Here is a 23,751-nt window from a genome sequence, read left to right on the forward strand (position 1 = left end):
GTGAGCGGCTGGAGACCTGGGGCCCAGGTGGGTGGAGAGACAATGACGTCAGACAGGTTAGACAGGTTGGGTGTCTGCTCTCAGCCTGGGCTCCTGCAAGCAGGCAGCAGGCAGGCTCAAGGGAGTGACAATGGAGGCAGCTGGGACAGGGACAGGACCTTCACAGAACCAGCTGAGAGGACAGAATTCGCGGTGCTAGGTTCCTGGGACCTGTGGCCATGGGGGGCCCAGCCACCAGTGAGTAACAGTCCCTTGGGGAGCAGGAAGCTACTCGGCCTGCCGCTTTTCCGCAGAGCCTGTGGTGAGGGGTAACTGGGGGCACAAGAGGAAGGGCTGTCGTGAGGAGGGGCTGGGGTCACCCTGCTGCAGCGCAGAGCTCTGGGAGGTGCATCTTAGATATAGCAACTTCTGCCGCTCCCTGACAGCCCAGGGCCTGGGATGGGCAGTTCCTCATCCTGGGTGGAGCTGGAACTTGCAACCTACCTGCTTGCCTGGGATGGGTCCCTTCCTACAGCACTAGGAAAGGGGCTGGTAGCTCCCCATCCAGCCTTGTTCTAAGGACGCTGGATAGGGGGAGACCTGGGGCAGAAACAGCAGATGAGGTGAGGGGTCTGAGTGCAGTGACAGGACTTCTGGATTTTTTCTACTCCTTCCCCAGGACCTGAGGCTTCAGAGAGAAGCCCTCCTGTCTGCAAAGGGCTTCCTGATCTGGAGAAGGTCTGTGTGAGCTTGTGAATGCCTGGAGAAGAGGGAAGGGGTGGCCCTTGTAGGCCGCTAGGGGGCACTCTCCCAACCAAGAGTAGAAAAGGTGTCCCCCAAGGGACTTCAGGACTGAAGGACACTGAACTCCCACGCCCTGTTTTCTCTCTGTCCAACATGACCCCCACCAGCCCCTTGTTCCTCTCAGCTCACTCCCAAGGTTTTTTGTTTTGTTTTGTTTTGTTTGCGGTATGCAGGCCTCTCCCGTTGCGGAGCACAGGCTCCAGACGCGCAGGCTCAGCGGCCATGGCTCACAGGCCTAGCCGCTCCGCAGCATGTGGGATCTTCCCGGACCAGGGCGCGAACCCGCGTCCCCTGCATTGGCAGGCGGACTCTCAACCACTGCGCCACCAGGGAAGCCCACTCCCTAGGTTTTGCCAACAGGTGGGTAAGATTCTTCTCTGAGTGGCGGCGGCCAGGTGAGGTCACACCGCTGGAGAGGCCAAGGGACCTGAGGCATCACTGCCAATAACCTTTTGGTGTTGGAGGTCGTGGAGAAGGAGTGAGTGGGAAGCCCCTCACTTGCAAAACATGAAGAACCTTATAAGCAATCCCTGCTCCTTCCTATCTCCTCTGATTCCCCCCCATCCAAGAAAGCAGCCAAGACACAAGACAGGAGTTGAAGTTTATTCTTGGGAAGAACAAAGTCCCCCCAACCCTCCACATCCAGGAAGCCTTCCCCAGGGGGCCCTGCCCCTCCAAAAGGTCATCTCTCTTTTCTGAACCCCTGCTTCCACCAACACCCATTACGATGCTGCTACTTGGGTGAGAGGCTCCTCCAGGTACTGCACCAAGGCCTGGGCCTGCGAGAAAGGGAGGAGAAACCAGTCCCACACAAGGCCTGCCATTGGAGGGATCTTAAATTCAGGTCTACTCCTAATGCCGAGCCCCCAGCCCCCAGCCTCCAGTGTTAGCCCGCACCAGACGTGGATTGGGTGACACGAGAACGACTCTGGGAAGGTGGTGGGGATGGGAGTGGACACAATGACGCAGCATGAAGGCTGGACCCAGGGTTTTACAGGGATGGGCACATACACACCTTGGCCTTGAGCATTCCGAAGCCAACAGTCTCCTTGGCATACATGCACAGTAGAAGGTTGGCCACTCGAGTGATGGCTACACGGCCCTCCTGGTGGGGGTGATATCAGGGGATGTGATGCTCTGCTTGCACCCTTTGCCCCGCTTCCCCCATGGGCTCTTCTTGAGAGAGACTGTATCTTCCTTCCATGTCCTGGGCACAGCAGAAGCTTCTGCTGGGGAACTTTGGCCACAGACCTGGACGTGAAGTTCTGAGGCCATTCCAGCCTCAGCACAGCCACCTACTAACCAAGTTGCCCTGGGAAACTCAATCTCCCAGAAGCTCAGTTACTCTTTCTGTAACCCGTACCTCACTCCAGCTGGTGAAGATGCTAATACACAGGAAGGAGTTTTGTATCTGCAAAGGGCTGTCCAGATGGGTGATGTTATTATTATGGCTTATTATACAGTTATTATCATTATGGTAAGGGGAGAGCAGTAACCCAACTTATACTTCTCCTCACTACCCAACGTAATGTTTTTCAAACTGTAGGTTTGGCCCCAGGGTTAACTGACCCCAGATCAATTAAGAAGTTGATCAGCATTAAAAGAAAAAGAAGGGGAATTCCGTGGTCTAGTGGTTAGGACTCGGCGGCATCACTGCTGGAGCCCAGGTTCAATTCCTGGTTGGGGAACTAAGATCCCGCAAGCTGTGCGGCACGGCCAAAAAAAAGAAGGGAAATGAAGTATATTGCATATAGTAAGGGAAGTACTGTTTCATGAAACTTTCATTTTACTGGACTCTGACTTAAAATATATTTCTTATGGCTGGGTTGTGGTCAGAACATTTGAAAGCTATCGCCTTTATAGCACCAGCTCTAGGGTAGGCACCCTAGGAATCATCAGTGGAACTAGTATCCTTGGTTAAGGAGGGAGTGAGGAAGAGGTAGGTGGCTGAGTTACAGTGGAAATCCTTCCTGGAGAGTTCAGTCTTGGGGCTTTTTCAATTTGGTTCAGCAAGCTTTCGCTAAGCATCCACTGTGTGCTTGGAACCAGGTGCTGCACCCCCTGCCTCTCTGGGTACCTCATCTACTAACCTCTCCCATTCTCATGCTACTCCAGCCACTTCAACTTTGTTGATCTCTGACCAGGCATCATTCTGCCTCAGGGCGTTTGCACTTACTGTTCTCTCTATCAGAAATGTTCTTGGACTTCCATGGTGGCGCAGTTGTTAAGGATCCACCTGCCAATGCAGGGGACACAGGTTTGAGCCCTGGTCCAGGAAGATCCCACATGCTGCGGAGCAACTAAGCCCACGAGCCACAACTACTGAAGCCTGAGTGCCTAGAGCCTGTGCTCCGCAACAAGAGAAGCCACCGCAATGAGAAGCCCGTGCACTTCAACAAAGAGTAGCCCCCTCTCACTGCAACTAGAGAAAGCCCGTGCGCAGCAACGAAGATCTGATGCAGCCAAAAATAAATAAATTAATTAAAAAAAAAAAAGAAATGTTCTTAACCCAGAGAGCCACATGGCTTGCCAACTTCCTTTAGATCTTTTAGATCTTTGATGAGATGTCACCTTTTCAGTGAGACAGTCCTTGACACAAACATCCTATCTCACTTCCTTTTTGCTTTTTCTCCACAGCATTTTCAATACCTAACATACTACTTTTTACACTTACATACATGTTACAAAACATATTTACGAACTTATTTTATGAACATACATATTTTACTTAATTTAAGGCATATGTAAGACTGTAAGCTGCATTAGGGCTGTAGTTTTTGTCTGTCTTGTTTGCTACTTTTTCCCCAGTCCTGAGAACACTGCAGGGATCTAAAAATTTGTTGACTGAACAGATAGAAAGGTGAATGAGACAGTTTCTGTTTCCAAGAAGTTCACAGTCTAATGGCCACTTCCCCTTTCTGGACTGCATCGCGTTCCTCTGTAAACTGAAGGGATTGGACTAGGGTCTGGAGTCTCTGCCATGCTTCTGAGTCTGTGAATCTCAGATGACAACACTTTGTGTCTGCATATCACTCTACAGTTTATATCCACCCTTTCATTTGATCACAACAACCCTGTGTGCATGGTGTGGTGATGGGGATTATTGTTTTCACCTTGGAGGTGTGGTTAAGAAAGCCCAGAGAGGTTAAGTGACTTACCCAAGGTTCCACAAATGATAAGTGGCTGGCTGAGACCAGAACCCCAGCCAGACCTCAGGTCCAGGACTCCTTTCTCATCACCACTTGATGCATAGGGTCCTGCCTATTATAAATGCTGCTGCAGACCGACTCTTAGTAATCTTCCAGAGATCCTGTCCCTGCCCCTCCAACCATCCAGGATGGGGTCCAGGTCGCCCCTTGGGGATGCCCTTAGAGAAAGAGGAAGTGGCTCCCTTCTCCATACCATGCAGTCCATGAGGATGAATTTGAGATTGTCTTCATTAAACGCTTGGTTCCCGTTCCGGTCGTAGGCCGCCCAGATGTTACTGGCGATGGCAGCGGTGACCCGGGCGTCCGTATCCCCGTAACCGGAGTAGGCCAACAGAGATCCCTCGTTATTCAGCAGCCTGGCGAAGGAGCAGGAGGGATATCAACGTGCTCAGGACGGGGAGTCAAACGCCTGGGCTCCCATCCTAACTCCCGCCACTGGCCCTTCTAGAAAGCAAGCGTCTGGGCTGAGTGTGTGCTACAACGTGCCCCGAGCACCCACTACGTCGGTTTCTCTTTTCGAGAGGGGCCCTCCGGCCGGTTCACCTAGCTGCTGCTCCCTCTGCCACCTCCTCCCTTCCCCACCCCTCCCTCGGAGAGTCGCGCGCTGCCCCACGCCAGTGCTCGCCACTCGGGTTCTCGGTCTGCACTCACAGGGTGCTCTGGACGCCTCCAGTGTTGGCCTGGCTTAGCACCTGAGTCAAAGCCTTGGGACGCAGCATGCCTGCAGCTCCTATCCCTGGGCTTTTGCACCCAGATCCCCGAGTTTCCTACTGCCGCCCTCCGCCTGCCGCTTCCCGTAGTCCAGCTGCCCTGCTCCGGAACGCCCTGGGAGTTGTAGTTTTCTGGCCTGGCTTTGTGGTTCTGACTCAACCCCGCCCCACCGCGGAGTACCCTGGGAATTGTAGTTCTTTGCGATTTCGCGAGGCACCCTGGGAACTACAGTTCGTTTTTTCCAGTGCGACCACGCGGTTATGGGGGAAAAGAGCGGGAGAAAAAGGACAGAGGCAGTAGTGGAAGGACATTTAACCCCCTCGGGCAGAGAAAAGTCATATCCGCTTGACAATTCACGATTCAGTAGTTAAAAGAAAATAAAATCCCTATATTTGTCGGGCACACCTTTGGTTACTTTTCAAAGTAAATTTCTACATTATGCACAGTTCTGTGAGATGAGGCGATAGATACTATTGAGGAAACCAAGGCTCAGAAGGGCCACGCAGGCAAAATTCAGGTCTCTAGAACTGTACTTAATAGACTTCGGGCAGGCCACTACTCTCAGGGGAATAAAGTCAATCCTAGAGACAAGGTTTTAGGTGGACATCCAGAAGTGGGAAAATTCAACCTCAAAGTCGGGAGAGGTCTCAGGCCTAGAAAGAATTTGGGCTTCCCGAGAAAGACCAGTTATCACAGGGAACGGAGATAAAGCGGCGACACAGAAAGTCTTTTGTCCCGGAACGGGACTTAACCCGCAGAGGGGCGGGGGCAGCTTTGGGCCCGGGTGGACTTCAACTCGGCTCGGGCGGGCTAGTTCGGCCCCCGTCCCGCAGTGACGGACACGCCCCGCCTCCGCCCCGAACCCCTCGGGGGCCGCAACCCAGCAAGGCCCTGTCAAAGCTGCCGGACCCCGGGCTCAGTCCTGGGCGGACCCCGCTGCAGTGGCCCCCCCAGTCCGCCCGGGGCGCTGTGGCTGAGGCTGGTCCGGAGGGGGCGGTGAAACCTTGGGAAGGGGAGGGGAGAGGGGAGTGTTGGAGGCGCCGGAGCCGAGCCCGGACGGCCGGCCGGGCGGGGAGAAGGAGGAGCCGGGGCGGGCTGGCGGGCGGCCGGGTGGCGGCGGCGGCATGGCGGAGCCGAGCGGGGCCGAGACGAGGCCCCCCATTCGGGTCACCGTCAAGACCCCCAAGGACAAGGAGGAAATTGTGATCTGCGATCGAGCCTCGGTCAAAGAGGTAGTACGGGTGGCGGGGGTGGGGGTGAGCGCGGAGGAGGGGTCTGCGAAGAGGGGGGTGGCTCTGAGACGGTGGGGTGTACGGGAGGGCCGGGGAGAGGAGGGCGGGGGCCCAGCACGCACTCGGAGGAGCGGAAGGGAAGGGCAGGAGGGTAGGGGGCGTCCTGCGGGGGTGGTCCGGGGGAGCGTGGCGCGTGTTGGGGAAGGGAGGCCGGGGATTTGCCTTGTGGCCTGGGCTGGGGGCGTGGTGGAGAGTGCGAAGAGAACACCTTGCACAGGGAAGGGGGAAGGACCCTGGGTTTGAGGGGAGTATTCGCCCCAGTTACTGATCGGGGTTCGAGGCGCCGAGTCAGAGTGGGGGCCGGGCAAGGAGCTGAGCGGGCGGGAGGCGCAGGTTGGGGGAGAGCTCCGGGCTGCTACTGTGCGCCTCAGAGAACGCCCAGCATTCTCACGCCCGGCCAGGGGGCAGGATTTCCCTCTGCCCGGATGTTTCCTACTCTTTCCAATCAAGGTGGTTACATTTGATTCTCAGCCCCTCTGGGATTTACACAGTGTGCAGTAGGTGCTCAATAAAAATGTGTTGAATGAGTGAATGAGGGAATATTGCCTGTGTTCACCACCCCCCTGTGGCTGCTCCAGAATTTCACAGAGGCGGGGCTTAAGATAGGCGTCTGGTTGGAAGGGAGGGATCTGGAAGCTGCCTTTGCTTAACAAGTGCACTCTTTTTACTTAGAGTGTGGGTTTGATTTGGTTGGGTTGATAGGGGTGTTGCTGATAGATTTGGGAAGTCTAACTCTCCCCAAGCCAGCCTTTAGTGCCGTCATTGCCCCTCCCCCCACCTTATAAAATGACTACATTCCAGAATTTAAATAATTTTTGCCTGCAAAGCTGAATTTGAAATCAGCCCTACTTGAGTGGCCCCATGTATTTGGTTAAGAGCCTGGGGCTTTGATGTCAAGACCTGAGTTCCAGTCTGCCCAGTGCAAGTTACCTAATTGTTCTGATCCTCAGTTTTCTTATCTTTAAAATGGAGATAATAATTAACATGTATCTCATGGGACTTAGACTCTTAACTAGTGAATAGTTAGTGCCTTTATAAATAGGATCTATTTGTTGTAGTTGTTACAGGAACTCTGGGAATAAAGAGAGGAAAGAGAAGGCTGAAGGGAGATAGGGCCTGGGCCCAAGGCTGTTGAAGGAGTTGGGATGGAGAGAACTGCCCAGGTAGTATGCTCACAGGAAACTGGGTGGATGGACTGAAGAAGGAGTGGCAGATAGAAGCAAGGGCTTTCTAGGGTGGGAGACCCTGGGGTAGAGCTGAGAGGAGCTTCTCACTGGTCCACTCCTTGGTTAAGAAAGGGGCTGCTTATTGCAGCTGGAGGGATGCAGTCAGGACTGCTGAAAGGACTTCCCACGACTAGAGATGGGGGCAAGGGAATGCAGAGGCTTTGAAGAAGAGGCAGGGTCCCTGGTTGGAGGAGCCCAGGCAGCCTCCACAGTGACCTTTGCCTCTTGATCACAGTTCAAAGAGGAAATCTCCCGGAGATTTAAGGCTCAGCAGGATCAGCTGGTCCTGATCTTCGCAGGCAAGATCCTCAAGGATGGGGACACACTGAACCAGCATGGGATCAAGGATGGGCTCACTGTCCATCTGGTCATCAAGACCCCTCAGAAGTAAGTTCAGGAGAGGAGCACGTCCAGCTTCGGATTGGGCATTTTTTCCCCCATCTGATACTTTCTCACCAATTGTTCAACTGTACATCTAAGGCCTATGCCAAGGCCCAGGAAGGTGGCTCTCGGATGGATTGCCAGGAAGCCCTGTGATCTCATCTGCAGGGGAAGGGAACCTGATTTACCTCTCCCTGAATACCCTGAAGATAGAGAATACTCGCTCCTCTCTTCCTCTGTCTGATTTACTGACTGCCCCCAGCCTCACCCTGCCCCAGCCTCAAGGTTGCTTAGGAGGTGGCTTGGGTTAGGGCTGTACCTGCACAGCAAACATAGAAATCATTGTCTTCCCTTTTGTGTTCACTTCAACTAGGATTTTTCTTTCTGTCCTCAGGGTTCAAGATCCGGCTACTGCCACTGCTTCTTCCCCTTCCACTCCAGACCCAGCCTCAGCGCCCTCCACCACACCTGCTTCACCCGCCACTTCTGCTCAGCCCTCCACTTCTGGCAGTGCCACTTCGGATACTGGCAGTGGAAGCCGAAGGAGCAGTGGCGGGGGTACCTCCCCAGGGACTGGGGAGGGACCTCCCAGTGCCACTGCATCCATACTCTGTAAGCCTTTAGTGTGGAAGGCACTGTCCTGTTTTGGGCTGTGGATTGTGGGAGAGCCAAGAGGGGAAAATATGGTCCCTGCTCCTGATTTGATGGGGATTGGGGACCCCTGGACATAGGGGTCCAGACATTGGTACTTGAGCCAAGAGGGGGAAGAAACCGGTTTGTGAGGGCTTCCCAGAAGAGAAGAGCATGGCAAAATGTTAAGAGTGAGGGGAGAGGGGCTTCCCTGGTGGCGCAGTAGTTGGGAGTCCGCCTGCCGATGCAGGCGGCGCAGGTTCGTGCCCCGGTCCTGGAGGATCCCACGTGCCGCGGGGCGGCTGGGCCCGGGAGCCGTGGCCGCTGGGCCTGCGCGTCCAGAGCCTGTGCTCCGCGGCGGGAGAGGCCATGGCAGTGAGAGGCCCGCGTACCGCAAAAAAAAAAAAAGAGTGAGGGGAGAAATGGGGCTGGGGATGTGGGGAACCCTGGGTAAAGATATTGGAGTTTGGGAAAAAGGTGGGTCCAACAGTAGCCAGTTGGGGAATATTTATTTGCTCATTCAGTAAGCCATCACTGCTTACCCTCTCTGTGCTCAGTATTGTGCCTGCCTGTCAGCCTTGGCCATCAAAGAGGTCTCAGTCTAGTAGGCTCACATCTCTTTGCCAGCAGTGGATCAGGGCTGGGGCTGTGGAAATGATTGGAAAAGGGAGATGTGAGAAGCAGAAGGGGCCCATCCTGGAGACTTGACTTCAGTGGCTCTGGCCAGGTAGGGGAAGAGTCTTGTGACAGACTGTGACCCTGCCCCCTCCCCCCAGCTGGCTTTGGGGGCATCCTGGGCCTGGGCAGCCTGGGCCTGGGCTCTGCCAACTTCATGGAGCTGCAGCAGCAGATGCAGAGGCAGCTGATGTCCAATCCTGAGATGCTGTCGCAGATCATGGAGAACCCCCTGGTCCAGGACATGATGTCTAACCCCGACCTGATGCGCCACATGATCATGGCCAACCCCCAGATGCAGCAGCTGATGGAGCGGAACCCCGAGATCAGCCACATGCTTAACAACCCTGAGCTCATGAGGCAGGTGGGTCTGAGAGAAGGTTGGGATTGTGGAGGGCACCTGGTGCCCAGCTGTGCCCTGCCTGGCCTTTTCCCACCTTGTCCTACCTTGACTTGTTCATTCATTCATTCAGTCAGCAGCCATGTTTTGAGCCCTGGGGGTACAGTGATGAAAAGACATAGGCCTAGCTTTCCAGGAACTTCTGGTCTCAAAGGGAAGTGGGACAAGTAAGCAGGCTGTTATAACAAAGTGTGGTCGGTGCTATTATAGAGATAGTCACAGTAGCCCCTAGAAGCACACAGAAGGGCTCCTGATCCTACCTGGGGCTCAGAGGAGGCCCTAAAGGAAGTGTCACCCAAGCAGAGACCCAAAAGAGGAAGAATGAACCAGAGGAAGAAAAAGAGAAGAGTATTCAGGGCTGAGGGACAGCAAGTACAAAGGCCTGGGAATGAAAGATAATAGGAGGATTGGGGAGCATTGTGTCTGGACAGGGCCTGGTGGGTAAGGGAGACCCAGGGGAGGTGATTTGGTGTTGGTCTTTGGGAGCTCCATCTCGTGGCCATCCACCAGGGGATGGGACGAGGGTAGACGATCTCAGCAGAGCTGTGGACACTAGTGCTAGACTCACCAGAAGATAAGTTCCAGAGGGCAAGGATTTGCAAGTGTTTTGTTCACTGCCTAGAACAGTGCCTGGTATATAGTAGTCACTCAATAAGTACTTATTAAATGAACGAATTGTGGGATAAGAGATCAGAATCTTATCATAGACATAAAAGTGTCTTAGAAGAGGCAAGTATGGAGCAAATTTGGGAAGAAGGACAGGGAAGGCATTCCAGGTTGGATGGGAACAAGAAGCAGCTATGCTCATTTTATCTGTTATGTACTGCTGTCCCCTAGAGCTGACATAGGTCACCCCTTCCTTATTGAAAGTGAGCTATTGGTTCCCAAGAGAAAGCCCCCATCCTGTTTCTCAAGATTCAGTGAGGCCAAAGACCTGGGGTGAGATCTAGAAGGTGTTGGTAGCATTGTCCCAGCTTGAATCCTTTCCCTTCCCAACTTGTCATTTACCAGGAGCCATAGTCTGGTCTCGATCAGACAGACCAATCTGGCCTTGAACCCTGTCTCCACCACTAACTGGCTGTGTGTCCCAGGCAATGAGTCTCTGAGCCTATTTCCTCATCTGCTAAATAGGGACAGAAATACCTACATGGGATGGTTATTGTGGGTATTAAATGATTTGAATTCTGTAAAGTACTTAGCCCAGTGCCTGTATGTCGTAACTGCTCAGTAGATGTTAATTTTCTCTTTTGCTTCTTCTTTTTTCTCATGTCCTTTCTTATTCAACTTCCTTGTGCTCCCTGACACTTCTGAGGATCCTCTGAACCTGAGGGAGGGAAGCTGCTGCCCTCACCCCATCTGGGATCATTGTACCCCCAAAAGTCAACCAGAATACCCATAGGGAGACAGGGTTAGAGCCAAGGTGACAGTAGAGGAAGGAAGTCCAGTTCACCCTACTCCCTGCCACTATGGGTCAGTTCCTAGGCCCTGGACCCTGGTCCTGATGCAGACCTCCTCATCAGGGCCCACTCTTTTCCAAGCTTGGTGATCCCCTGGTTCCAGGGCCATTCTCTCTCTTTCCCTTTTCCACCAGACGATGGAGCTTGCTCGGAATCCAGCCATGATGCAGGAGATGATGCGGAACCAGGACCGGGCCCTAAGCAACCTGGAGAGCATCCCTGGAGGGTATAATGCCCTCCGCCGCATGTACACGGACATCCAGGAGCCCATGTTTAGCGCTGCCCGGGAACAGGTGGGGCCAGGGGCTGGGCTGTGGGAGGGCAGTCTGGACTTAGGATTACCTACCCCAGACCCAGGCAAGACTGAGGTGCTGTCTGCTCCTCTTTCCTTCCCTAGCCCCCTGAGGGTGGGCCTTGTCTTAAAAGTGGTTCTCACGCTGCATAGCCAGGGATGGTCCAACTTGCATGGGACTGAGGCACTAGGGCAGAAGATAGCAGAGTTCCCTAGGGGAGTGGGCAATGGGTAGTATCCAAGGGATTTGACATTGTTCTGACAAACTTCTTGCACCAAGGGCTCAGAGGTTGTGGGGCACGCCTAGGGTCAAACAGCCAGCCCTAGCACAGTGTGTCTCAAGTGTGGTCCACAGATCACCTGCATCAGAATCACCTGGGGAGCTTGTTAACCATGAGATTCCTGGTCCCCACCTTTGAGCTACTTATTGAGTCAATCTCTGGAATCAAGTCCTGGGAATACACACTTTAAAAAAGGCTTTAAGAATTCTTTCCAAATATACAAAAAGTATAGCATTCTCTTGTATCCTTGTGGCCCTAAAATGTTGCCATATATAGTTTTAGTGTCTTTTTGGGTTCTTTTTTTAAAGTTTAGCTTACACTAAATACAGTATACATTTACCTGTTTCAAAACTCAAAAGTTACACAAAGTAAACAAAAGGGTATTTAAAAAGTATAGAAAGGTATATAGGCTCAACAAAAGTATACACAAGGGATCCTGCTGTTTCCATCTCCCAGCCACCTCTTTTCCACCCCAGAGTTAACAAATGTTGTTAGTATTTTGTATGTTTTCCTAGACGTATTAAACATTAGCAAATAAGATATTACACATAGAATTGCAGCCTTCACATACCCCTCCCCCATCTTATACCTCTCTTTCCCTCTCCGGAGCTAACTACCACCCTGAAGTTGGTGTTTGTCATTTCGATTCTTTTAATTACCTATGTATGAATCCATAAACAATCTCTGGCCTTGTTTTGCATATTTTCAACCTTATAGAAGTGGTATCATGCTGTTCATATAATTTTAAACTTTTTAAAAAAATCTAAAAATGTTTTATTGAAGAATAATATAGTTGCAGAAAGGTGCACATATCATAAGTGTAGAGCTTGATGGACTTTCACAGACTGAACGCCCCACCATCCCCAACCAGCACCCAAGTGGGAGGGTGGGGCCTCACATTCCTTCTTCCTTGTGGAAAGGAAAAAGCACCATATCCTGAGTGGCCCGTGCTATCCCAGCAGATTCCTTGTTCATGCCGTCTCTGCCCTACACCAAGTCTCCACAGATGAGTGTGCCTTGTTGACCCTGTTCCTACGATGATGCCACATTGTCTTAATTAAGTCTGGGCATCAGGTAGGGTGAACCTCCCCTCCCCCCTTCCAGCTTATACTTCACCATCCTCTTGGTTATTCTTGCCATTGCTCTTTCAAATTTTTAGAAAGTGCTATAGGGATCAACTGTGAGTTTTTAAAGAACTTAATTTATTTTAAGTTTAATTTTATATAAGTATTTAATTAAAAATGTATATCAAAGTAATGTATGTACCTGGTTAAAAAAAAATTCAGGTAGTTGAGCAAGGCTTTATAACAAGCACCCAGCTAATTCTGATGTACTCTAAGGTGTGTGAACCACTGGTTCAACTAAAAGAACATAACGTTTGGCATCAACAAACCTGGATTCAAATACCTGCTCCATCATACTTCAGTGGTGTGATCTTAAGTGAGTTGCTTAACCTCCCTGAGTCTTCACTTCCTCATTTGCAAAATGGAGACAATGTGTTATAGCAGTATTCTCAATCATTTTGGTCTCTGGACCCCTTTATTTATTTTTTGTTTAATTTTTAAAAAAAAATTTTTTTTTTTTTTTTTGGCCACACCGTGTGGAATGCGGGAGTCTTAGTTCCCCAACCAGGGATTGAACCCGAGCCCCCTGCAGTGGAAGCTCAGAGTCCTAACCACTAGACCGCTAGGGAATTCCCCTCTGAACCCCTTTATACACTTAAAAATTATTGAGGACTCCAGAAGCTTTTGTTTTTGTGGGTTAGGCCTATTGATATTCACTGTATCTGAAATTAAAACTGAGAAGTAAAAAAAAATTATTAACTCATTTAAAAACAACAATCCATTATACATTAACATAAATAGCATATTCTTTTGAAAAATAACTTTATTTTCCAAAACAAAACTTTAGAGGAAAGAATGGCCTTGTTTGACTTTTTTGCAGATCTCTTGAATGTCTGGCTTACTACAAGACAGCTGGATTCTCAGATCTGCTTCTGCATTCAGTCCATTGCAATGTCACATGTTACATAGCCTTTGGAAAACTCCACTGAATACTTATGAGAGAATGAGAGTGAAAAAAGCAAATAACATCTTAGGATTATAAAAATGGCTTGTAAACCTTGCAGGGGTCCTAGGACCACACTTTGAGAACTGGTGTATTAGAGGGATATTGTAAACATTAGAATAAATGGGTCAGGCACATAGTAGGTGCTCAATAAATGGCGGTTATTATAACTTTTGGGAGTTCAGGGAAAGAAATTCAGGCCTTAGGGTGTATGGGGAAGAGCAAAGCAGGACCCAGAACTAGGTGGGTTTGGGTGCTAGGCAAGTTACCTGAACAGGAAATCTGAAACGTTGACAAAGACTGAAACTGTGGTGCATGAACCCTGGCCTGCAATCCCTGTTACCTGAACAGGTATCTGGTAGGGTGAAGGAACCACAGCTCAGAGCAGGAGGGTCCTTGGTCAACCCTGGTCCCCACGACCCACTTTGAATAAACAGGAAAAGCGACTGGATACGAAACTCCATGGTGGGGAGGGGCTGAGGCTGCTCCGGTACCTCCTGCGTGGGTGTTGGCGGGTCCAGAGGGAGGACATGTGGGTGCTGCCGTGGGCAGCCCACCATATGGTGGGGTGCAGACCCTGAGACGATCCTGGATAACATAGTTGGGGGCCTGGTGCTGAGGGGGACTGTTTAGCTGAAGCAGCCAGTCTGAGGAGATAGGCTGTGGGGAGGGAGGGGAAGGAGGAGATTACATGGAGGAAGCAACAGAAGGAGAAGACCTAGGGAGGTGTGCTTAGCCAGAGGTGTGCTCAGCCAGAGGTGTGCTCAGCCAGAGGTGTGCCCACTAAGGGGCTCCACTGTGGTGTGCCTGGATGGACAGAATGCCACGTGGGGGACCTGGGGGTGAGGGAGAGGGTTCAGTGGAGTTAGTCTTAGACCAAGGTGGCTGGAAAAGGGAGAGCTAGAGGCAGATCGGGGTCGAAGTAGAGAACCAGCTCCCATCAAGCCAATAATTACCTATTGAGCACCTACTAGTGTCAGGGGCCAGGGGTGCAAAGGTGAATCTGACATCGTCTCTGCCCCTTAAGAGCTAAGGAAAACAAATATCTCACTACACAATGGGAAAGGTGTGTGTAAAGTATTGATACTATAGAGCACAGAGGAGATTAGATACCAAATATTTAGAGCCACCAGGGGAGAAGTGACGTTTCCAGTTATCTGAGGGGTTCGGTTATCCAGTCATCAGCAGGCAGCTCCCACCCTGCAGGATGAGGGTGAAGTTGCCCATTGTGGGGCTAGAAATTGACCTGAGGACCTCCAAGGTTTTAGATCTCTCTCCCTTTCCCGGGGAAGGGGAGGCTATTAGGTGAGAAGAAAGAAAGGGCCTAGCCCTTAAGGATTTGTTTCAGTCCTTAACCCAAAACCTTTCCCTCCTCCCAGTTTGGCAACAATCCCTTCTCTTCCCTGGCCGGGAACTCCGACAGCTCATCCTCCCAGCCTCTGCGGACTGAGAATCGAGAGCCCCTCCCTAACCCCTGGAGCCCCTCGCCCCCCACCTCCCAGGCCCCCGGGTCCGGTGGGGAGGGCACCGGAGGATCGGGGACCAGCCAGGTGCACCCGACAGTCTCGAACCCCTTTGGGATCAATGCGGCTAGCCTGGGGTCAGGTATGTCCTAGGGTGGAAGGAGCTTAGTGGGGTCACCAGGGCAGTCCCTCTGCCCCAGGACTGAATGGGGTTCACACTGCTCCAGAATATTGAAGACAGAGGTGAGACTGTATTGAAGCCACAGAGGGGGCTCTGTAGCCTGGAGTAGTGGCTCGACCCCTCAGGGTAAGGGTTGGTTCTGACCCTGTCCTGATGTCCCTAGGAGTGACCTAAGTAAAGGCTTATGAGTAAACCAGGCCCCACTTCCTAAGCTCTTTCAACACTGCTGGTACTATCCAGAGTAAATGGGTCAGACTGGGAATGGGGTGTGGGAGAGGAATCAGGGGGCAGGTAGATGTGGGCTGGGGGAGAGGGATGTGCAGAGCTGCCTTGTACAGAGGTGCAGGTTATGCACTGCACAACCCTGGGAGATGCCCCATTTGTCTGGACTATGACTATACATATGGCTCTAGGGATGTGTGGTAGATGCTCTGATTTCTCTGTACCCTGGGGAGCATCTTGATTGGGAAAGTCCCTTCCCCTCTATGTGCTTATTTCATAAATAAGGTACTTGAACCTGATCCATGGTTTTAAAATTGTACTTCTGAGTCTTGAGGGCTCTGGCCCATCTCCAGGATGAGGGAAGACCAAAAGCGAAAGGCTCCAGGCCTCCTGCCCTGGCTCCAACCAGACCACTGACATACTTGGTTTCCAAGTGAGATTTGGTTTGAGGAAAGGGTCTCTGCTGCTAAGACAAGTTTGAAAACCATTGAACTGGATGATCTTTAGTCAAATCCTTTCCAACTCTGACATCTGACCTGTGGCAGGAACAGTCCAGAGGGGCATGAATCAGATCCAGTTTGCAACTGGCTTGTCCTTAGCAGAGTAGTTGGGGAAGGGGCCAGGACAAAGCCGGGCGAGATGACCTCGGAGTCAAGAGAGACTTGGACCCACGCCCCAGTACTTGGGTGCCCATTTGACCGTGGCCTCTCTGAGTTTTGTAACCACTCAGTGCCTGAAGTAATGTAGATGGAAGTGAGGCATCTGGTTTCCATCTGGACCCCTCTTCTCTTGTTTTTTCCTTCTTGTCCTAGGGATGTTCAACAGCCCGGAAATGCAGGCCCTCCTCCAGCAGATCTCTGAGAACCCCCAGCTGATGCAGAATGTGATCTCAGCCCCCTACATGCGCAGCATGATGCAAACGCTTGCCCAGAACCCCGACTTTGCTGCTCAGGTATGGAACTGGCACGAGGGGAGTGTGTTGGGGGCTGTTGCTTGTGATGATCAAAATGCTCTGGAGCCAGACCGCCGGGTTTCTGTATTGAGCTCTGCCACTTCCTAGCTGCGTGAGCCAAGCAACTTATTTAACCCCAGTTTCCTCTGTAAAATGGTAATAACAATAGTTCCTGCCTCAGAGAGTTGAGAGCGTTGAGTTAATACCATAAAGTGTTTAGAACATGGCATGGCACGTAGTAAGCCCTACGTACTCGGAAATGTTAGCTGTCATCATCCTCGTCAGACTGGCTTCTGACTCTCGTCCTCGTCCAGAGTATAGTTCCATTTCCTCTCACTGTCCCACTTAGGCCTTCAGGATACTTTGAGAGCCTTGGAAACTGGCCAGATTTCCTGCAGTGGAGGGGGTGCCAAGGGAGATGAGGCCGTGGGGGCATTCTGGGGGTGGGTAGGCCCAGGCCTCCCCTACTGCCTTCACCCTGGCAGATGATGGTGAACGTGCCGCTCTTCGCGGGGAACCCCCAGCTGCAGGAGCAGCTCCGCCTGCAGCTCCCAGTCTTCCTGCAGCAGGTGAGTGAGGAGCCTAGACGGGCGGAGGTTGAGGGCCGGGGTAGACCCCGAGGCCCAGTGGGTGGAACTTAAAGGAGGGGCCGCGCTTGGCTCTGGACTCAGGGTCTAGGCTGCCTCCTGTCTCCTGGTACCTCCTGTTGCCTTTCTTTGCTGTTTCCCACCAGATGCAGAACCCGGAGTCACTCTCCATTCTTACCAATCCCCGAGCCATGCAGGCGCTGCTGCAGATCCAGCAGGGACTGCAGACCTTGCAGACCGAGGCCCCCGGACTGGTACCCAGGTGAGGGTCGGTGGCAGGTGGGCAGCAAGGTTCTGGCTACTCCTCCCCCTCAACCCCTTTCTCTGCCACTCTCTGAGCAGCGCTTGTGTCTCTGAGGGTCTTTTTCCTGTTCCTTCCAACTGCTTTTCCTTCTGGATCTCACATTGCCATCCCTTTCTCAGAGGCCATCTCCCACCTCTCGGTCTCTCCTGCCTGCAGCCTTGGCTCTTTTGGGATGTCCCGGACCCCAGCCTCCTCTACAGGCAGCAACGCTGGGTCTGCGCCTGAGGCCCCCACCTCCTTGCCAGCCCCGCCAGCCACATCCTCTCCAACAGGGGCCTCCAGTGCTCAGCAGCAGCTCATGCAGCAGATGATCCAGCTTTTGGCTGGAAGTGGAAACTCACAGGTACATGGGGCAGCGGGGCTGGCGCTGGGACCCTGCAGTGTTCAGGGTGGCAGTAGAATGGAGACAGCAGGGCAGGCTTTGGAGTCAGCCAGACCTGGCTTTGGTTCCTGGTCTGCTACTTTCTAGCCTTGGGCAAGTTACCGACCTTCGTAAGTTTAGTTTCCACAGCTGTGAAATGGAGATGAGACTAGTAATGGCCCTTACTGGGTCAGCTGGGTGCTGGTCTGTGTGCCTTATGTATAAGAGCTCATTTACTTTATTCTCCACAACAGCCTTGCCAGGAAGCTATTATTATTATTTCTGTGTTACAAAAGGGGAAAACTAAAGCCCAGAGAGGTTAAGTGGCTTGCTCAGAGTCGCATATCTAGTAAGTGATGGAGCTAAAATTCAAACTGAGGCATGCTGGCTCCAGAATTTACACCTTAACTACTGTTACACCATTTCTGCTTACATCAGAGGACCCTTTTGATAATTAAAGTAGCCTCCCTCTCTGAGACAAGAGAGGAGGATTCTGGGAGGTGAGGTGACCAGAGCCGTGGGCCACATAGTCAAGGCCTGGGGTTTGGGGGAGGAGCAGGGATGAGCCCCTTAACCCTTCTATGGCCTCTGTGACTCATCTGGGAAAAACCTTTCAACAGGAATATAAGTGTGCCCAGCTCTGTGCAAGGCACTGAGGGGGCTGGATGAAGGGATCCCCAAGGCCCAGTCCAGCTTAAATTGTGTGGACCGTGACGGAGCATTGGAAACGGCTCTTGTACTGCGTGTTGGGGGCCTCTGTGATTGCTGTGCTCCTTTCAGCTCTGAGTTTTCTGTTCATGATCTAGGCTAGTGCCTCCTAAACATGCCTTGGGGAAAACATTTCCAGGAGATGTTTATAGGAGTGTCAAAAACGAAAAGCTTTCTCTTTCGTAAATAACTGTGTTTGTTGATTGGTTAAACACAATTAGCAGGTTCTTGCTTTCCTGGGGCCCTTCTCTGACCTTTACTATGGCCGTGTGTGTGTTGACTGCCAGGAAGGAGGGGGTTTGGAGGTGGTATTTATCAACCACAGAACATTTGGCTTTTGGATTGCCTGTTAACATCTCCAGAGTGTTGATGGAAAGCAGTTGGGAATATCGGCTGATCTAGGCCTATCCAGTACTTCGAAATCTTAAGAAAGATGCCCCCCGTCTTATGATGACACAGTTGTTTAGTGACTTGGGACGCCGGCTCCTTGGCCTCTGTTTGCAGCTCACCGACCCCTGCCCCATTGGTTGACTCTGAGGATGTCTTCTTCTCACCATTATAAACGCTCAGAATCAGATAGGCCCCCTGGCGTTGGTCCTGTGCCCGCTTCAAAAGGCCTGTCCCCTCCAGGTGCAGACGCCAGAAGTGAGATTTCAGCAGCAGCTGGAGCAGCTCAACTCCATGGGCTTCATCAATCGTGAGGCCAACCTGCAGGCCCTGATCGCCACAGGAGGGGACATCAACGCAGCTATCGAGAGACTCCTGGGCTCTCAGCTGTCCTAATCCCTCGGCCCGTGCCTCCTGCCCGTCCCATCCCTCGATGCCAGCGTTTGGTTCCGACCCTCTGCAGCTTGTCATCCCTTCTGTCTTCTCCCTTGTCCTCTCCAGACGGCAGGGTGACTTTAGAGGCGTGGGCCCCAGCCCCGTAGCTCTGAGAATTCCAGTTTTACTTCTGCACCTCTTGTAGAACCTTCTCTCCTGGTCCTGCTCTAGCAGAGCTATTTAAACAGTTCTCACAGTTTTGTTGATTGGCCCCTCCTCCTTGGCCCTCCCCGCCTTCACCTTTGCAACCTTCAGACTTCTCAGTGGCAGTGCAGAGCTGAAGGAGGAACCGACTCTCTGCTTTACTGGAACAGGGTCTTCCGTCTGTACCACTAGGGTTTTGCTTGTCTTATGTTTACTTTTGGTAACTCTTCCTTCTTTCTCTCCCCCATCCCCTCCCACCTCTAGCCTAACCAATGCTAGACTTCCATGCTCTGAAGGAGGGGCAGGTGAAACAGGCTGTGATTTTCCTTCTCACCCCCTGTTCTGTTCACTTCACCCAGCACTTTTTCATGGGGTCTGTTGGGACTTCCAGAGGAAGGAAGATGCCTGTTCTCCCCGTCTGAAGGGAGAGGTGAGACACAGCCCTTTGGAGCACGAATTAACAGGCCCTGGACCAGCCCAATGAGGGGAGGAGGGAATGAGATTTTCTGGAGGAAGGCAATCAGGGAAAGAGCCTGAGTAGAGGACTTGGAAGTTGGAACTGACAGTTAGGGAACGGAAGAACTAATAGTTCTTTTAGGCCGGAGAGTCCAGGCTCAGGCCTGGCAAAGGAGACTTAAGAGATGTTAACGGAATTTGAGTGGAAGAAAAGGGCTCAATGAAGCTAAACAATACGGCTCACAAGGGGTTATGTTGGTTCCGTTTCCGTAAACACACATGCTTATATATATACACACACATTTCCATGAACCCAGGACCTGTCTGTGTCTCCAGGTACCAGTAATTTAAGCTCCCCTCAAAAGACATGAAGAGGATTGGGGTCTGTCTTAGCAGTGGGTGTGTGTGGGGCTGGGTGGGTGCATGCATGCATGCACGCACACATGTGCATGTGAGTTGAGTGGGAGGGTGGATCCCTTGTCGATTTCTGGTTTAGAGTTTTCTCCCACCAGAGAGAAGTAGGCAAAAGGGCCAGTCTAGGTCAGGAATAAATACAGCCTGGAGAGCTAGATCCCCTGGGCTTCTGGATACTGGGTAAGCCAAGGGTAGTGTGGGTACCTCTTCTGAAGCTGTCAGGGCTGTGACCAGCACCCTTATTACCCCTCCCCTCATTGCTTCGGGAAATAGCAGGGGAGGAGTCTTTCCCTCTAGAACCCCTGGCCTTTGGCGTCTTAGCTCCTGCCCTTTGAGTTTTCACTGTTTCCCTCCAGGCCAGAAAGTTCTATTTGAGGAAGGAAAGGAGAGGGCAGCAATGATGCCTTTGATCTGGAATTGGACATTGCTCTATTGGAGCACAGAGGAGGCTCGTATCACCTCCTCTATCTGCTACTTAGCCCAGCTGCTTGGAGGACCCATTGCTGGGAATATGGAGGCAAGAGGAACAGAATTTTCTCCAAGTGGGAAAGGGTCTCAAGCAGTCCAGAGAGGATGTCTGTGTGGCTTTCCCTCCCTACCTCCCCCAACTCCCACACTGGCCTTTGTAAATAAATGGTGTGGTCTTTGTTGTGAGGGTGTCTTGGTGTTTGTTTTCTGGGGGAGAGGAGGCTGGCTGAAGACAACTTCTTGGTTTTAGAGGACTTTTGTAAAGTGGGATCTAGAGGAATTTGAAGTTGGGTTCGGTTACCACAGGTGTTCAGAAACATCGAAGATAAAGGGATAACTGATCGTGGGGATATCTATAATCTGTAGTTTAGGAATGAGAAGGATTGCTTTCTTCTACTCCCCATCGCCAGACCATAAGTTATCAGATCCCACCCCTGCTCCCCCATAGGTCAGGGCTGGGAGAAGAATGTATGAAAGGGGCCGGGAATATGGCTAAGTCCTTACTTCCATCCTCTGATCTTTTGGCAAGACTGCCCTCTCCTTACCCCAGGGAAAAAGGTCAAAACAAGAGAAACCCTTGTATCCAGACCTAATGCAAGTGGAGTTTAACAGTTATTAGTCTTGAGCTCTGAGGCTAAACCCAGCTCTACCACTAAATATGTGAATTTAAGGAAGTCTTTTCATATGTATTCGGTTTTATCTTTTGTGTAGTGAGGTTATGGATTAGAGCTCTGTGATATCAGAATAAAGCGAGTGGGAGGTTCCACTTCTGATAGTGGTAGGCTGGATGTTTCAGACCAGCACTCTCAGAAATTTTAAATATGAAAACTATCAAAAAATCAAAGGGTTAACAAGATTGGCTGGGAATCCAGAGAGAAAAGAAGGCCCTAAAGGCTGCCTTTGCCCAGGGGGCTTTTCCAGTTGGGAAAAGGCTGCTGAGAGGCTAAGCTGTGGTTTTGAGGGCCTTGAAGGATTAGGAGCTAGAGGAACAAAAAATTGGAATCTGGGGACAGCTAAAGATAGCGATGCTGGTAAAGATCCACTTGGACTAGGAACCCCTAAGGATGAATCGGAAGTAAACCAGTCCTCATATTCTGCAGCCTAGTGTCCCAACATTCTGGGTGGTCCAGAAATTCTCAAGTCTCAAACTTGGAATAAGATGATCCCAGATTGCTAGCATCTCCAGATACTTGGTAGAAGCAAGCAGAAATCTCAAGGAACTTAACAACAATCTAGACCTCAAAAGTATTATAATTAATAATTTTTCAAATATAACATCAGCCACAATAAGAATTAGTCAATTAGTCGAGCTCTTGAAGAAATAAGGCAATGAAAACGAAAGCAAGCAAATGACAGACCAAAAACAAGGAAATGAGAGACAACAAATAGACAATTCCGTATATTGGAGTTATACAGAAATGAAAACAACTGCTTAGTATTTCAAGAAGATAAAAGCGAGGCTTGGAAATTTCAGCAGAGACCTGAAACAACACAAACAGACATAGCACAACTGGAAAAGGACCAAATAGAAATTTTAGCTAGAAAAATAAAATAAATGAAATTAAGGTCTCAATAGATGGGTTTCATAGCAGATCAGACATAGCTAAGGAGAGAATTGGTCAATTATAGAAACAGAATGAACCTTGGAAAAATAAGAGGATGGAAAATACAGAAGAGACAGTAAGTTGGGCTAAATTATGCTTAATTGGAGTCCAAGGAGAAGAGAGAAAGGGGAAAAAGCAATCTGAAGAAATAGTGTCAGAATTATCTATAACTGATGAAAACCATCAAGTCACAGATTCAGGAAGCCCAATGAATTAAACTTGCACTCTGCAAAAAGGCAAAAGCAAAAAGAAAATATTTTAAAGCACCTAAGGAATAAAGATAGTTTATCCTCAAAGGAGCAACAGACTACTACTTACTTCTCAACAGCAAAACTGGAAGACAGAGGAGGGAATGCCATCTTCCCTATGCTTAAAGAAGGTAGCTGCCCAGTGAAAATATCTTTCAAAAATGAAAGTAAAATAAAAATATTTTCAGACAAAAACAGTCCACCACCAGCAGTCTCACATTAAGGGAAATTCCAAAGGGTAATTAATCTTCAGTCATAATAAAAAGGAAAAAATAAATAAAAGGAAGAACAATGAAAGTGGTAAATATGTATGTAAATCTAAATAAACATTGACTGTAAAACAAAGATGATAAAGTCTCATGGTGTTAAAATGTATAGACAAGGAATTAAAGTGTGTCACACACCAGCATAGGAGTCAGAAAGGCAGTGGTAAATGGAGTTGGAGTATACTAAGGTCTTTGCATTGTGCTGATAGAAAGTAAAGTGTCAGTTAATGTTAGGCGTTGGTAAGGCAAGGATGAATGTTTTGCTAAACCACTAAACAGAAAAACAATGTATAACTACCAAACTAATACGGGGGAAAATAAGATAAAAATTAGCTTTCAAAAACAAGACAAGGGGAAAAAAAAACCCAAACATGTCAAGAAGTACAAGAGATTTTCTAGGATGGTGAGACTATTCTTTTTGATCCTGTAATGTTGGATACCCAACAATATGCATTTGCCAAAACGCATAGAACTTTACTACACAAAGAGTAAACATTAATATATGCAAACTAAAAAAAACCATATAGGACTTCCCTGGTGGTCCAGGGCTTAAGACTCCGAGCTTCCACTGCAGGGGGCTTGGGTTCAATCTCTGGTCGGGGATGTTCCACATGCCGCATGGTGAGGCCAAAAAAAAAAAGGGAAGTCAGGGGATCCCAGGATGAAATGAATGTAACCAGAGAATCTAACTATACTACAGATTCACGGAATAACTTCACTGAAGGATGGGTGGTAAGTTATTACCTAAGTTACTTGGAAATTAGTGGAATCTGTAAGACTAAAGGCAAAAGAAACTGTACATAAGCAGGGTACGCAGCAGTGAAGACGCAACATAGCCAAAAAATAAATAAATAAAATTTATTAAAAAAAAAAGGCAAAGATTGTCAGCCTGGATCAATAAAATAAAAATCTAACTACAAGGCTCTGAAGATCTTGCAAATGGAGGCTCTGATGTGAGCCTGCAGGACAGCCCAATCCACACCCCACCCTACATCTACTGGGGACCCAGAAGCCAAATCCAGGAGGCCCTGGGCCCACTGGTGGCCCACCTCTGGAAGGAGGTGAGGCACTGAGCCTTCCCTGAGCCTGAGCAGGGGTCAAGACACCCCAGGGGCACTCACAGGGGCCATGGTGGGTGGGTCACAGG

General features: G+C 50.4%; 2 protein-coding genes across 6 annotated transcripts; one reads left to right on the plus strand and one right to left on the minus strand.

The window, feature by feature from the left end:
* Positions 1 to 22: 22 nt before the first annotated feature.
* On the plus strand, positions 23 to 20,672 carry UBQLN4 (ubiquilin 4). Of its 5 annotated transcripts, none has more exons than XR_007473345.1 (11): positions 23 to 237; positions 7,457 to 7,608; positions 7,997 to 8,214; positions 9,009 to 9,271; positions 10,899 to 11,057; positions 14,784 to 15,009; positions 16,083 to 16,222; positions 16,708 to 16,791; positions 16,956 to 17,071; positions 17,233 to 17,456; positions 18,813 to 18,988. XR_007473345.1 is itself a non-coding variant. In XM_049701678.1 (11 exons), the coding sequence occupies exons 1-11, from the start codon at positions 43 to 45 to the stop codon at positions 18,963 to 18,965; spliced, it is 1,893 nt and encodes a 630-aa protein (XP_049557635.1). In that variant the 5' UTR covers positions 23 to 42; the 3' UTR covers positions 18,966 to 20,672. The 5 variants fall into 5 exon arrangements, 3 of the variants coding, with proteins under 3 accessions (XP_049557635.1, XP_049557639.1, XP_004284630.1); XM_049701678.1 differs by having other exon boundaries at positions 17,270 to 17,456; positions 18,813 to 20,672; XM_004284582.4 differs by lacking the exon at positions 23 to 237 and adding an exon at positions 5,729 to 5,935 and having other exon boundaries at positions 17,270 to 17,456; positions 18,813 to 20,672.
* On the minus strand, positions 1,373 to 4,915 carry LAMTOR2 (late endosomal/lysosomal adaptor, MAPK and MTOR activator 2). The gene is made up of 4 exons (XM_004284580.3): positions 4,644 to 4,915; positions 4,186 to 4,348; positions 1,799 to 1,888; positions 1,373 to 1,562 (listed from the first exon to the last, which is right to left on the minus strand). The coding sequence occupies exons 1-4, from the start codon at positions 4,709 to 4,711 to the stop codon at positions 1,506 to 1,508; spliced, it is 378 nt and encodes a 125-aa protein (XP_004284628.1). The 5' UTR covers positions 4,712 to 4,915; the 3' UTR covers positions 1,373 to 1,505.
* Positions 20,673 to 23,751: the final 3,079 nt, after the last annotated feature.

This window comes from Orcinus orca, chromosome 1, assembly GCF_937001465.1.
Source record: "Orcinus orca chromosome 1, mOrcOrc1.1, whole genome shotgun sequence".
NCBI classification, from domain to species: domain Eukaryota; kingdom Metazoa; phylum Chordata; class Mammalia; order Artiodactyla; family Delphinidae; genus Orcinus; species Orcinus orca.

What these genes read in the sequence shown, in the direction of transcription:
- LAMTOR2 (XM_004284580.3), bottom strand. Translation starts at nt 4,711, where the DNA reads ATGCTGCGTCCCAAGGCTTTGACTCAGGTGCTAAGCCAGGCCAACACT. An exon ending in GGAGGCGTCCAGAGCACCCT is followed by an intron (nt 4,349 to 4,643) that starts GTGAGTGCAGAC and finishes CTCCTTCGCCAG; the next exon opens with GCTGCTGAATAACGAGGGAT. An exon ending in TCGGAATGCTCAAGGCCAAG is followed by an intron (nt 1,563 to 1,798) that starts GTGTGTATGTGC and finishes CCTTTCTCGCAG; the next exon opens with GCCCAGGCCTTGGTGCAGTA.
- UBQLN4 (XM_049701678.1), top strand. Translation starts at nt 43, where the DNA reads ATGACGTCAGACAGGTTAGACAGGTTGGGTGTCTGCTCTCAGCCTGGG. An exon ending in TTAGCGCTGCCCGGGAACAG is followed by an intron (nt 11,058 to 14,783) that starts GTGGGGCCAGGG and finishes CCCTCCTCCCAG; the next exon opens with TTTGGCAACAATCCCTTCTC. An exon ending in TGCGGCTAGCCTGGGGTCAG is followed by an intron (nt 15,010 to 16,082) that starts GTATGTCCTAGG and finishes TTCTTGTCCTAG; the next exon opens with GGATGTTCAACAGCCCGGAA.